The sequence below is a fragment of the Bombus pascuorum genome, chromosome 10, assembly GCF_905332965.1.
Source record: "Bombus pascuorum chromosome 10, iyBomPasc1.1, whole genome shotgun sequence".
Classification (NCBI taxonomy): domain Eukaryota; kingdom Metazoa; phylum Arthropoda; class Insecta; order Hymenoptera; family Apidae; genus Bombus; species Bombus pascuorum.
In genome coordinates, this window is record NC_083497.1 from 7,441,268 (window position 1) to 7,456,156 (window position 14,889).

Below are 14,889 nucleotides of genomic sequence, written 5' to 3' on the forward strand. Positions count from 1 at the left end.
GATATGCAACAGAAACGATATCTTCGATAAAAAGTATATTTTATTAAACTTTTATATCTTTCTGTTCTGTCGCACTGCAAACAAGTGTTACTTATAATTCTCGTTATAATCACTATATCAATTATCAATTACCATAACACGTTAGGTAACGAATCATTTTATTTAAACAGAAAAGTTTACTTATCATCTTATTAAATGTTAAATCGATAATATACTTTAATAAGTTACAAATGATATAAGGACCAAACACAGTTTTCCAACTACCATATGACAGATAAGCATATATCCTGAAAAGGATATGGAATATATATCCTTATATTCGTAGTACGAGTATAACTTATTGTGGGTTTTAAGTTATATATGCTTTGAGATTTCCTCTTCAAATAAAAATTATTTTGTTCTATCATATTAATCAAAGTTATGATATATTTTCGGGTAACAAGAATTGTACTAAGAATAGTGATCACGTTACGTTTTCTTTTACAATAAAAAGCAAAATGTATCGATTATATAGAAAGCTTTTCTGTTATTATATAAATAATAAAAAAATATATATAAAATTTACACAAATCCTGAGTTTTCCTGTTGTTACACTCTGTCAGAAACATCTTAAGTTCATTGCTTTTCGGTTCTGCGCTGCGTATAATTAATGGCGCCAAGTAGTTGGTAAGATGATACACGACAGTTTATTACAACGGTGAGAACATGGAATCATGACGTGTGATTTTTCGTCTGACGAAATATGATTCCAAAAATATGTTCAAGGAAACGATAGAAGACAAATGCCAGAGAAGTGTCTCGACCGTTTCGTTTTGCGGTTGACACGTTCGAAGGAATCGATAATTTACAGCCTTACTATCTTGATGCTATCGATTGTGGCACCAATTAAGCGTAAAATTAACAAACATTTTGGCTGACTTGTTTCTTGAAAGGTGTCAGCTTTCTGGCAACGTAACATATTGCAGAACATGTGAGAGGAGTGTCGTTTAAGTAATGTGATCTTACGGACACACCTACTGGTTCTTTCCTTTTACTGTCTACTATGTTCGATCACAATATATTCCTCATACTTGAAGATATAAAATTCAAAGTTGTTTTACACACTTCTTTCTTTTTTATATTGCACCGAATCAAAACGTAAGAAAATTAATATAAATCAAACGCGATGGATATAAATAAATTTGAATCAGAATTAGCTCTAAGCCAATATCATCTGGTTCTGATTTATTCAGAAGAATCACAATTTGGCTAACTGAAGTGCGAAACAAATTTCTGCAGTGTATTTCGTTGGTTCGCATAATCGTAGCCAAGTTTCGCATCTGTCAACAGTTTTTGTATCATTCTATCATCCCTATCATCGTTCTGTTAATATAAACAATCGTACGTCTAATAATTTCATTAAATGTATGAACGATTGTACACTGACCTTGACATGTAGGTAAATGACAAACTTATCGCGTATTTCGAATTACTGAAATTCGTATTTCTGTAGAATCGTAATACAGGTCTAATAATACATTTAAGACGTTCAATTTATCATCCCGGTCATTATATGCAAATTTGCAGCTATACACACGTATTACGTATTATTTGCAATTCCTCTGTTTTTCTTATTTGAATCTAATTCATCGTACCGTCATCGAATTATCAAAATATTAAAAAGAAATAAATCGTTCGTATTTTTCAAATTAAAATGACGTTCGACATAATCAGGGTATCCCTAGATTCATATTCGATGCGGATGCAACAGATTGAAAATTGATATCAAACTGCGTTCGCTTTCTGTCAAGACAGTTATTAAACAGCGTTTCATGGCGGTGACAGAAATTTATGGGTACCTCATTACCACCGTTTAGTGACTGCTACCGTCTCGCTGTACGAGATCATTAGGGGCTCCTTTCAGAAACGCACGTGCTTGCCAAGAACCGCCCAAACTTACATAGGATTGGTTAAACTTACAATGACGTCAGGAGCACGTGGCTTTTCGTCGCCGCCTCGAAGAACGAAGAATTTGACTTGGTTGCCAAAAAAAATATTGTTGGACATCGCAAGCAACCCCGACAATCAGTCGCTGGTTTCGACTCTAATCCCGCGAACGGATCACGGATATCTATGAATGATCTGAATCGATCTCGTACTTGCAACTTCATCAGTCACATCATTCTGTTTTTCATAGAATAAAATCAAAAATGTTTCGTTAATTACCGACCAATCAAATTTGGGAACCATTGTACGAACAGGTAGTGATTGTGATGCGATGGTGATAAGCATAGTGAAGACATGTGCAGTGATTTTTAAAGGATCGGCTCTTAAAAAACCACTAGATACGCGTCTTTGAAGTACTTTGAAGTGGATGTATAATCAATCGGAACATCGAACGGAGATCTAAATGATAGCATCAGGCATTTGAGAACGATCGAAATTTAGAATGTCGGAAGAACACGTGAAAACATCAGAAACCAATAGAGAATCGATGGAATTGAATGAAAGTCCGAAAGTATGCTCCTTCAGTATCGAAAGTCTTTTAGCGCCAAGTAAGAAACCTGTCGAAGAGGAAACTCGCATATCAATTCAGACCGAAACGTATTTGCAAGGTCACGAATGTAAGTTCGTTGAAAATTTCCGTTTCATTCTACGAAGATTAATGAAGCAAACTAAAAAAAAATGAAATTCATTTAAATAGCAAATGATTCAGAGGAACGGAAATTGATAGCGCCAGATTCCTCTATGTCCATGGCAGAAGAAATCGAATTTAACGATGTGGATCTGGTTTGCTCGACCCCTGAACCAGAAATGTGCTATGGTAAGCTGAATTGAAAATTTTATGCTCGCATTATAATTGATTTGCAATGAAAATTAATTGAAATGCATTAGAGCGATCCTACTGAAACAAAGAAGAACGTCGGTTTTAACATTTACGATAAAATTAAATGTTTCCATAAACATTCATCAGTTAAATGTATCCAAATGAAATCATTATAAAATCGCGTTTGCGATACTCGATTTAATGACAGACACTGTTTTGCAAGATTATACGGCGCAACTCAACAAATTATACAGGTGTTGCACACTTGTATTTGCTTTGTCAAATTACTTGGTTAATAAAAGGCATATATATAGCTATATATATATAAAGGTATATATTGGTTATATATTGTATGAAAACACAGAGGTAAAAGCTCGGAAAATGTCTTAATTCAACAAACAGCAAACTATCGAGTTATTTCAGTTGAAAGTCTATTATTTAAAACATCTTATCGTATCTGTTGTGTATTTATATTTCCTTAAATTGCACGGCCAACCAAGATATCTCAATTGTACAATAAAGAAGTCGGTATTAAAATAATACCGTGCCAATCATTCGAAAACACACGATGATTCTTTTAAAGTCTTAATCATTCGTTGCGCTGCCATCGTTTTAGGTTTTAATTGTCTCTGATTACGTAGAGATTCCTCATTAAAACTCTAAGTAAGTAATCAATAAAACATGTCCTAAAATCCTTGGTTTACATTGACGCAAACATTCCGATGTCAACGCGAAACACTAAAATTACTTTGTATGCAAACTTTGCAGTTATTACACGTTGCGTAGTAACGGGTAATTGTTTCCACTTAATTCGGATATTGTTACCAACGTGAAAGGGAGTAATTGTTACAGAATCCACATGCTTCCTTCACGTGCTAACAAATTCGTAAGTTTGCGCGGACGACTGTGAGTTTGATCCATTACTTCCTGCAGGGTCCACGCCCACTCAATGTTCCTGCTCTTCGTTCACTATTTATCTGTCTCCTGCTAATTCTGCCATGGAAATGCGGCAAAATGTGTCTTCGTATCCCTACCGTGCAGAATGTACAAAAAAAAAAAAAAAAAAAGAAAGGAAAGATACGCCATGAACGGATAACATTCAGCGATATCTTATGGGTTCATCCTATTTGGTTTCCATTTCTAGCGTTAATAAGAAATTCTCGACATATCTTAATCTCTCGATGCATCTTTTAGTTACAACCGTATTACGATCGTTATAGCGAATCAATTCCTTAGAGACATAGATTCAGTTCATACAGAATATCCATTTACTGGACTGGTGTTATTATGTGTCCACGCCATAATGTACGAAGAGGCATCGATAGTTGGCTCAGCTCAATTCCATTTTACCAAGAGTGTTTTAGATTCTCGACGACTAATTTCCACCAAGGGCCCTTGTCTTGTGTGATTTACACAACGTAATGGTCACCGCGATAAATTCGAGATCTAAGGAAAGGACAATTCTCGTTTGCGCCGTGCTTTTCAACTGAGATATGTGGGACGTCGCGTCCAACTACAAAGCCGTCAACGCGACGCGTAAATCTTTGCAAAAGCTGCCTCGCGAACGAGTAAAGTCGTCCAAAAGATATTTTCCTTTTTTACCGGTTCGTTTTTATGATTTTTAATAAACGATTTATTTGGTCGTTTCTTCAACGTGTAATATATCTTGCAACTATCTATCAGATATAGCAATTATAGTAGGGATATCATCATCGTTGAATACCAAACGTATAATGGTCTAATTCGAGAATCAAAATCATTTTCAATTCCTTGAAGAGTAAAACGAGACATCTTTCGTTGAAATGTCTGCAGTCTACGATATTAATCTAAGTGAACGATGGTTTAGATCATGACAAAAGATCTAGCCATCTGTCTATTCTGAAGCGTCCAATGGGTATGACTTACGCGTGTGGATTAATTATCCTGGTAGTTGGCCACGAGTGTGAAATCGTGCAACGCCGAACGAATGAAAATTAGCCACGTTTTATCGCGCATTTCTACTCGTGCTCTCACCATTCATCACAGAATAATTAGGAGACAAGTTCACCGCAGCTCGCAGCAATTAGGTAAACTAGAGGGCGTGGTGTTCTATTTCGGCTCGCTGTGCTCCTCGTCGGCTTCCACCGCACGCTTCTTCACGTTTTAAGCTCCTTTTTGCACCGTAGCCTTCCACGCCAACCCTTTCTTCCCTCTTCTTCTTCTTCTTCGCGGAGCTCGTTCGTCAATGCAACCGAGTCAGAAAGTCGACGACAAATGAGCCGCGTGAGCACCCTCTGAAAATATTTTTCTCTTCCGCTCGTTCAGATCTTTTCCGGAAAAGAATGTTAGCTTTTCTTTCAACGAAAGGTGTGAAACCTCCGTTAGAAAAAAAAATTCCCGAAACGTTTCGTTAGGAAAAATTACAAAAAATGTCCTACAGATAATTCTGTAAAGAGAAGAATAAGATGAATTTAATTCTTTCTTAACTGCAATGTCCACAGACATCGTGCTAATACAACAGATATAGCCGTTCAAATCTAAAATGTAAACACGTGCTACTTGTAGCCTTTGATATTATTATCTGCGCATACTGTTTCCCAGCATTCGAGTTGGAATCCTTCCTTAATTTACACGTGCACAAGCATGCACGTCGTACGACGTGGTTCACGTCGAGTGAATTAGAGGCGGTACGGTTTTAGCCGACGATTCTGTAGTACGGGAGAGAAGAGAAGTCTCGAAAAACGCGCGAGAAACGCGACAATTACGTCGCCATCTGACAATTAGTAGCCGGTAAACGACACTCTGCGGTCCCGGTAACCACGCCGCAAATACTTTTTTCGAGATATTTATTGCACCTCTGACTGCAAGGGTTGCTCGAGCCGATCCATTCTTCTTGCAAAGGAGGAAGCTTTTGTCATCGATTTATCGATGCCAAAATAACAGGTTCTCTTCACATTTGATACAGTGATAGATGAGGTCTAATCTCTTCAACGTGCTTGTTCCAAGACATTCAATACAGATGAGATGCTAATTATATTCGAATGACATGAACAACCGAGCAATTTGATCCTGTTATTCAAGGGATTTAAGGGATTTTGTATTAATTTTCACTATACACATATATAATATATTATTTCTAAAGGTGATAAAATAGGGTACATAGGGTATGCGTACGCTATGACACAAATGGTATCGCTGTGTCGCGAGTTATACTTTTCTTTTTTGAAGTAACAGACGTATATACATATATTCAACGGTGGAGCGTCGTGCTGCCAGGGTTTTTCGTCGGATGACGAATGGGCAGATAATTAGAAGATGATCCCCGCCACTTAGAACGCGATCCTGTTACCAGTCGACTAAAAGAGACCCCAAAGACATTCCTCATGGGCGAGGCGCGACGTCTTGTACCAGCGGCTTGTAAGCCCGGGATAAATATAAATATAAACAAGTTCGACGGGAGGAAAAAAGTAACGAGATTGATGAGGAAAGAAATCTTAAAGGGGTAATTGGGTCTGCTTAAGCTAAAAAGAGACGACGTTTTGTATCGTCTATGGTGCCGATCTCATTTAAAAGCAATTAAAATGAGAACAGGTCGCGTCACGGCACATAAACCACCACTATACAATTAATGATAGGCCTTTGTCATCGCACCAGTTGTTTAAATCTAGTCCCGTTTATTCCTGATCAAACATCGAATACGATGTTATAGTTTATAATTCGTAGTTGTCTGCTATTTAATCTCGCATGAGGCACGTGTTATTAGAGCTCATTTAATTACGATGCGTTTTCATTCCGCTGAAGTAACATGACCAGCGTCGCGCAATTATTCGATAATTACACGATAAGGAAACGTGGCTTAATTATTATTTCTCGCCCGATGTACTTCACAATACATATAGAAATAGTATAATCCTTTCCACGATGTTACCAGAGGCGTGTACCAGCAGTAGCGGTGCCAACTCTACAACAGGTGTAGATAGAGACATTCAAGAAAAAAGTGACAGCGCTATTAGCGATGACGAAAGAAAGAAGAGGCCTCGTACGGCATTCACCGCGGCGCAAATTAAGTCATTAGAAGCAGAATTCGAGAGGAACAAATACCTAAGTGTGGCGAAAAGACTACAACTCAGCAAAAGTCTGAAACTGACTGAAACTCAGGTACGTGTTACATAATTTATGTCGCTATTCATTCCAAAAATTTCCGGAAGGGAAACTGATCTACCTAACGGTTTCATGCGGAGAGGAAAAATTACTACATTATATTTCATAATAATGAGAAGAACTGGAGCTACTAAATAAGATTCCCCTGTGATTAAAGGGAAACACATTTCGATGAAGTTGCTTCGAACAAGATGCACACCACACAATAAATTGCGATAACGTCTGAGACTTCCGTAGCCTAAGGGCACCTGAAATAGTTTAAGTTCCATGTACCCTGAGTTCCTCAAATTCAACCGGGCACTGAATTATGGCTCTAAAGGTCACCATATGTATAGGCGCCAGATTGTGGCGCCATGGGGGAAGATCGCCCTTTAGGACCAATTAGCACTTATACGTCCTTTCTTCTCGCACTGAGAAGACGAGAACGCAAAACGATCGCTCCTTTCTTTCGTGGAAATCTTTAATTAATCATCGTGTTGCGTAGAAATTGTATTCTACCTAGAAATTCGATTCTTTTTATCTACTATAGGCGCCACGTTTAAGCAACCCTCTGTATTGCTCACTTTTCTACGCAATTCGGTTTCTAATATTATCCTCGCGATCCAAAGTGCTCAGCTTTCAACGAAGATTTAGCTACGTAATCCTACACAAAGTTGTGGAAATGGATTGCGACAGTTACATAATTCTTCCATTTACTTTATAGGATGCAACATGGCTTGCTGTTGCATCGCTTTAAACTAATTAATTTATGACAATACCCTGGATATTTTCTGTTCGGTCGAGTTGCAATCGTCCAGACCAGTAATGTCGCGAACTGTAATAATTGCCAAAGCGGTAGAAATATCGCGGGATACCGCGAACGAGGCAGATAATTATCTTCGTGATCACAGCAAAAGGCAAGGATGATCAGACGACGGATCAGAGGGAAGAAGGAGACGTGTCGTGGCGCAGACATAACTGTCACAATATTTCTCGTAGTTAACGAGCCAGCTCCGGGAGTCCCCTTCTTCTTGCTCTACTGCTCCTCCGATTCGTGTGTACGTTTCCAGCATGCCACAAGAACTAAGAATCCCGGGACAACGGATGCTTCGAAGCGACGGACCGAAGAGGCGTCGATTTTTTAATTAGGATATATTACCGCTTTGAACGTTCTGAATCCGGTTTAGGCATTCCCCTTCAGAAAATTCTGTAGGAATCGTGTCCAAGATAGTGACATCATTTTTTCCCGCGCTGCCTCATATGTTTCATCTTTTTCTCATGGCCAGGCTTGATCCACTTCTCCACACAGGAGCTTTAGTTTGTATGTTTCTTTAAATTCATAATATCCCTTGAAGATTGTTCTATTTTCGCAATTATTTAATATAGAACACAAAAGTTTTATCTTTTGCATAAATTTATTTGAAAAGCTCAAGCTTGCGAGATTTGTAATTTCTAATATGAAGCTTTGAGAAAAGCTCCTCAAGTGCCTCGGTAGCGCAGTAGGCAGCGCGTAAGTCTCATAATCTTAAGGTCGTGAGTTCGATCCTCACCCGGGGCAAATATTTTTGATTTTGGTTACGAGAAACTCTGAACTTTCTTGATCTTAACATATTATACTTTGTAGTTTATGTTATTCACTTAATGTCTTATCGAATCAATGTTTCCTTCACCTAGGTTACTTCAATTCTTTATTGAACATACTACTATAAACGAATAATATTTTCTAATACTCGTATTTGTTAATGAATTTTTATGTTGTTTCTTATATTTACAGATTAAAATTTGGTTTCAAAATAGACGTACAAAGTGGAAAAGGAAGTACACAAACGACGTGGAACTGCTGGCGCAACAATATTACTCCAGTTTAGGTATTCCTGCACCCCGACCAATTTTCGTCGAGGATCGTCTTTGGTAAGTATCGATATTCAATGAAAATTTGACTTTTTATAAAGGAAAAGGTTTTTTGCAGGTTTTTTAATTATCCAGCGCAATTGCAACCAGGAGCACCGATTTTTCCACAACATTTAGCGACAGTTCCTTTACCATCTGCCTTGCCTATTGTTCAACCATTGCCGAGTAATTTAACAATGGGTCAACAGACATCGATTTTCCAAAACATCCCAACAAGTAATCCGACATATCATTTAAGCCAAAGATTAGACTTTAGGCATCAAGATTCTTAAATGCAAAAATATTTCGTGTTCACGTTACATCAAATGAGTTGGTAAAGGTCATATGCAATATTAATATAATTAATATCATGCAGGATTGAATCGTTAGAAATTTGAGTATGTGATACATATTTTTGAAAATTTTAAAATTAACAGCGTTTTTAAACATTCTAAAGAACGGTTAAGATATTTGTTAATTTTTTTATTATCACAATAAATAACGATACTAAAATGGAACCAAAATTCGTGCCAAGAATATACCATAGTGAAAACACAATCTCCATCTAAATTGTAAAAAATTAAACATTTTCATTTAAATAATGATAGAAGTATAGAAAATGAACAACGTAAACAAGAAGATTATTAATCGCATTTATTATAAAGAGACACAATATATACATTAAACAATTTTTATAACAATTTCCAGATTTTAATGAAAAACTAACAAATATATTTTTATCTCTAAATGAGATATATTGTAGTATTAATAAATATTGTAATCCTTTCCTACATCTTATTGATATAAAGTAATCAATTATTTATTATGTACAATTGACAAAGGTATAAAAGATTATATCAATACAGTGTCAGAAATTGCTTTATTATAGAGTCGAAGGAGACAAAACTTTGCTGACACCCAAAATTTTCTCATCGTGAGCTGCTTGATCTTGTATAATTTTAGCATATTTTTCATTGTCCTGCAAATCTTCTTCGTCTAACATTTCTTGCATTCTCTGCTTATAACTGTAATAGTATAACATACAAAAATCTCATCTTATTGAAACTTATATTACCAAATATAATTTACACTATACTTAAAGTATACTATAAAACTATGCTTAAGACTATAAATATATACTTACATTTCACTGTCAGGATTATTTTCCTGATTTCTACATTTTTCTAATTTCTTTTCCAAAGCTCTTACCACTTCTCTCGAAGGAGGTTCTACACATTTAGCCATAGATCTTATTTCTAGAATATATATTATATATGCCAATTAAAATGTATTGTAGAAATACAAAGTAACATAAATTAAAGAGGATATATTTACTTCTTACTGCTTCTATTATACACACTAAATGTTCTTGAGAGAACAAAATATCAGTTACATAATTATCTAAATTAGCAGAGGCTCTGGATGCAGCATGTAATGTTGCAGCCAATGCAACTTGGCTTGGCGTATATAGTAAAACACTATCAGTCAAAAACACCCTTTCTAGAAATTCATCGATATATGGCCTCAACCGTTCTGGATTTTCCAAAGATATATACCTCGTCTAAAAATATATTAATTATATCAAATACATGAAAACTATTGAACTTACACTGATATAAAGGTATTAAAGATGTACCTTGATATCTATCATTAATCCCTCTACAGGTCTGAATGGATTGTGCACTGTTAAGTTATAATTTAGTTGCTGCATAAGGAGCAATTCATTATTAAGTATAATATCGGATGCCTTTTCTCTATCTCCTTTAATATTAGCAACAAACTGACATATGGATACATTAAATTCTTCTACCTAAAATCAACTACTGTGAAAAACTGCTGAAATGTAATGGCAAATTATATGGAGACAATATAATTACTTTACAAGCCAAGTAAACACATGTGACTAAAATCTCTTTGGGATGATAATCCATAACACTGTTTCTGAGATAAAATCGTTTGAAATAATGCAACGCAGTAGCTACAGTGGCACGTGGCATTGAAGGTGTGAAGCGACGACAGAAGTCTCTCAATTGTAATTCATAGAAACGAAGTAATGTACGTTCCTCTGAGTGGGATAGAAAATGTTCTTCTCTCTGCTCCGGCTTTTAAAAATATAAGTTCCATATTATATTTTGTGGAAATAACATGTGTATATCACAATGGAACACAAAATTATACACCAAAAAACAAATTGAAAAATGACAAATAAAAAATTCATATAAAACAGTATACATATATATCGACATGTTTAGCTACAATTATCAATAGAGTCAAATATCTACTTCACCAGTTCATTTGGAAATAATACTTTTATTTTTAATTATAATACGCACGATAACGGTTTGACAATTAAAATACAAAATTTCATCGTCTACTTATTACTGCAAGCAGCATAATTCACCTTCATATTCGCACCATGCCTTTGAATAAATTCTGCATTGGTTTTTTCTCTTAATGCTGTTAAGTCATTTTCATCGCTAAATATCCAATACCTCCTCTGTGAACTTTGCGGGAACATCGTAATTGTTGTACTTTTAATAAGTATATTCAAATACGCTAGGCACAATACTACCAAACCTAAGCTTGTTTACACTGTAAAATCACACGGTAAAAACCGACATTAAATATCCAAGATGGCGTGCGATGTTTCGACCTGTCTATCGCAGAGGGCAGCATTAGGCGCACTTTGCGGCTATTCCTATGTCGATACGGTCGCGAACTACAAGATGGACGCAACGCTAACCTCTTCGCAGGAAAAGTTTTGTTCCCTAAGGAAGCACCTGGTTTGATTCAAAAGCAGCGGCAGAGGATGAGAAGACGCACTTGTATTTTTTTAAGTGAAGAAAATAAAAGCATGTAATATTTTTTCACATTAGCATCGATACAATGCAGCAATGTACGTAAAATTAACAAATGTGTTGCATTGTTACAGTTGGTGTTTATTTACGATGCACATGCAAAAATTGGTAGGCTGTTTGCAGAACAAGTAAGTATTATCTATATAACAGATAATAATTCAATTTCCATTACATGCAATTGTTTTTTCTATACATTTATATTCATCTACATTTACTTGACTGTGTTAATGATATTGAATAATGAGGGTGACAATAAGAGTAAAGAATAAGAATATATATATGTATGTATAAGAAATATATTCTTGTTATTTTGAATTTCTATTTGCTATTCGTATTTATAGTTATCTGTATTCATGTTTCCTTATCGAATTGTTATTGTTTTCAACAAAGGTTGTCAGTAACATTTTAGCGAATGTTATTGTTTTGGAGAATGTTGGAAAGAAATAGAAATTTTCTAATGCATTATAGGTTATACGTTGTGACAAATAGTTCAACACATAATATTGCGTACTATTTATATAGAATATACGTTACATTTTTTAGTATTACTATAGGAAAGATATATAAATGCATAAAAATATGGAACCATCAGTATAAAAATATGGAAGGGAGCAAAATACGCGAACGTAATAAATAAATACAATATAATATACATTGAAGTTCGTACACACATTTTATGAACGACAGTATGTCTTGCGAGTATGATGTTCAGAAATGATGTTCAACAAAGTTACGGCATAAAGATACGAGCTGGTGAGTACAACAGAGGTTAGAGTTTTCGGTAAAAGGGATCATATTTTCTGGTAACGTGATTGTACGTGCCAGTAATAAACAAGATCGGCGAATGGTTGATACAGGGTTAGAGGTGGGGGGCCAATTTTAATATGTACGCCCCCGCAAGCGGTTGCACGTCGGATCTGAGGGGGCGTTCCTACGACCCTTTGTCAACCGACGACGCCGCTGCATCTTATCACGATCAAGGCTCGGGATCTCCCATTCTGCTCTTCCACCTCGTTCAGCCCTCGAGGCCATCCCGGTGCTGCCGCTTGTTCAAGCAAAGACGTTGCCTCGACGTCTCGGTGGCTATAACTTTTTACTTTTTGCACATTGATTTATGCTTCTTTATGCTATGCGACGATACGTTGTCGCGGGTACAGTGTGGATCTCTTAAAATTTAGCCCAAGCATCTGCATCTTGTATCGTGGTGATCTTAGATGCGAGATAAAACAATTGTGTTGGAATGTTCTTGAATTAATTCTTACACAAATAACAAAATATAACATTGCAAACGTGCCATATATGCGATCTATATGAATACTAAATAATTAAAGGGAATTTTCAATTTGTATGACTGATGGACGATGCTACTCGAGAAGTTTAATTTCCGACGAAATCCACGTCGGGAAACGATATGGCACCGAAAGTGAAGTACATCCGCCATTAATCTAATATTGCGGTTGCCGCCACCCTCGACTTTGCGTGCTGCACCCTTTCGCGCCGAAGCTTGCTCCCTTCGTACAAATACAAACACTAACACGTCATCATTGTGGACAAGCATCTATACGTGACTATCTATATATCAAGATATCTCGTGCATCTACGTGAACATGGAGGAAAAGGGAACCAATCGGTTCGGTTAACTGGTAACGATAATGCAAAATCAATGTCTGGCATGGTGTACGAGGTGTGACGAGTAAAGTGGATTACCATCGCACCCCAATGCTTCACCGCAATCTAGAAGAACTTTCTATCAAATTGCAGTTGTTTCTATCGTCAGATACGAAGCTCAAGAGGAGTAGACGAGCAGAGGAGGAGATATCTACTTCGGAGTTTTGAAGTCGTTCCATCGAACAATGGGTATGAATGCAAAAATATTGCATATGTATGCAATTCTTTTTTGTATGCGTGACCTAGTGTATCGCATGACCGTTAGCATGCCGTGGTATCGTCGTCGGTTAACCCGCAAAAAGCGGTATCACGCCTGCTTCTAACACTCTACGTCTGATCGGCCAGGTATCTTGCACGCAAGCCTTCGGCGATCGAAACCTTCTCGTGTATTGTTCGTCATGATGGACGTACTGTTTGCATATTATATGAAGTTGGTGGTCACAATTCCTTTCTCTCGCTTAAAAATGGCCACCATTAGGCTGACGATATTTTTGAAGTTTCTCGTTGTGTCTATAACGATGCTGTAATCGATTTACTTTACAAATTAATTGAAACGAGTTGATGAAATATAAGAGTAATGTAATAAGAAGAAACATAAAATACATCGTTAACTATAATGTCCTATTAGGAGAATAATTTAAAAAATAATATTACAAATTTAGTTTGTATCAGAATTAAATATATAAAATTCAAAGACATATAAAATCGATATGTTTCGAATTGTTTAATTATTTAATGGGGCCTCAGATTCGTGTTAACAGGCAGTATATCACTGTCTTCTGTATACGGCGTGCATTATCTGCTATCGAGTGTCTCGGATAATGTGCGTTCACTAGTCTGTGAAATGATTATATATACCGTGTATACGAAACTAAATTTACCAGAGAGACGTTGTTACGTAACAAACCATAAATCTCGCAGTCAGTGAGCGTACATAGCTGGAAAATCGTGGTACACTGACTCATTTCAAACGCTGATGCATTTCTACACACTTATATAGAAGATATTCACTCACGTTTATAAGCAAATAGCGTACGTAACACTGTCTCAGCGTCCGAGACTGATGTACCAACGTTATGTTCATCGATGATGTCCTGTCATATGAGTCATGGTGTTTATCTAAGATTACTACAATTTATCAAGGCTGCCACGGGCCCTAGACATTACAAAGATTCGCAATAACTAACAATTTTATTTGGGCAAACCGGTAAAAGGATCAGCTTGACGTACGATATTCCTTCGCAGCTTCTCTCCTTTTCTGTTGTTATCGGAGTGTGCATAGTTATGATCACTTTTGACCAACAAAATGTAAGAAACTGTAATGCATGCAGATTGTAATTTATAAGATAAATACTGTGGAAAGTAGGGATAAGAAAACTTGCCGTGGAACGTGGCTCGTCCGACGGCAACCAACCACAGACGACCTGCTTTTTTCTCGAATATTAAATCGCGATACGAAATTACGATCACGCCGCGAAACACTGTTCGAGATGTATATCTAGATATATATTGAAGTGATCGCGCGAACGGATCGCTGCTCCTGAACCA

General features: G+C 36.5%; 3 protein-coding genes and 1 non-coding gene across 4 annotated transcripts in view; 3 read left to right on the forward strand and 1 right to left on the reverse strand.

Annotated features, from left to right (window-relative positions):
- The first annotated feature begins 125 nt into the window (after window positions 1–125).
- Window positions 126–9,478, forward strand: LOC132911339 (homeobox protein ceh-19-like). The gene is made up of 5 exons (XM_060967955.1): window positions 126–2,603; window positions 2,684–2,803; window positions 6,717–6,943; window positions 8,700–8,836; window positions 8,895–9,478. Exons 1-5 carry the CDS (start codon window positions 2,429–2,431, stop codon window positions 9,106–9,108), a joined length of 873 nt encoding a protein of 290 aa, XP_060823938.1. The 5' UTR covers window positions 126–2,428; the 3' UTR covers window positions 9,109–9,478.
- Trnam-cau (transfer RNA methionine (anticodon CAU)) lies at window positions 8,411–8,483 on the forward strand. Its single transcript has one exon. It is a non-coding gene; the product is annotated as a tRNA-Met (tRNA).
- LOC132911336 (cyclin-H) lies at window positions 9,450–11,439 on the reverse strand. Its single transcript, XM_060967949.1, has 6 exons — window positions 11,217–11,439; window positions 10,693–10,917; window positions 10,452–10,625; window positions 10,151–10,376; window positions 9,960–10,071; window positions 9,450–9,840 (listed from the first exon to the last, which is right to left on the reverse strand). The coding sequence occupies exons 1-6, from the start codon at window positions 11,331–11,333 to the stop codon at window positions 9,699–9,701; spliced, it is 996 nt and encodes a 331-aa protein (XP_060823932.1). The 5' UTR covers window positions 11,334–11,439; the 3' UTR covers window positions 9,450–9,698.
- An 83-nt stretch (window positions 11,440–11,522) lies between these two features.
- The window catches only part of LOC132911344 (uncharacterized), a 129,846-nt gene continuing 126,479 nt past the window's right edge, over window positions 11,523–14,889 (forward strand). The window contains exons 1-2 of the mRNA XM_060967963.1: window positions 11,523–11,671; window positions 11,748–11,801. Of these exons, the coding sequence (XP_060823946.1) occupies window positions 11,625–11,671; window positions 11,748–11,801 (101 nt within the window). The 5' untranslated portion in view covers window positions 11,523–11,624. The remainder of the gene's footprint in view (window positions 11,672–11,747; window positions 11,802–14,889) is intronic.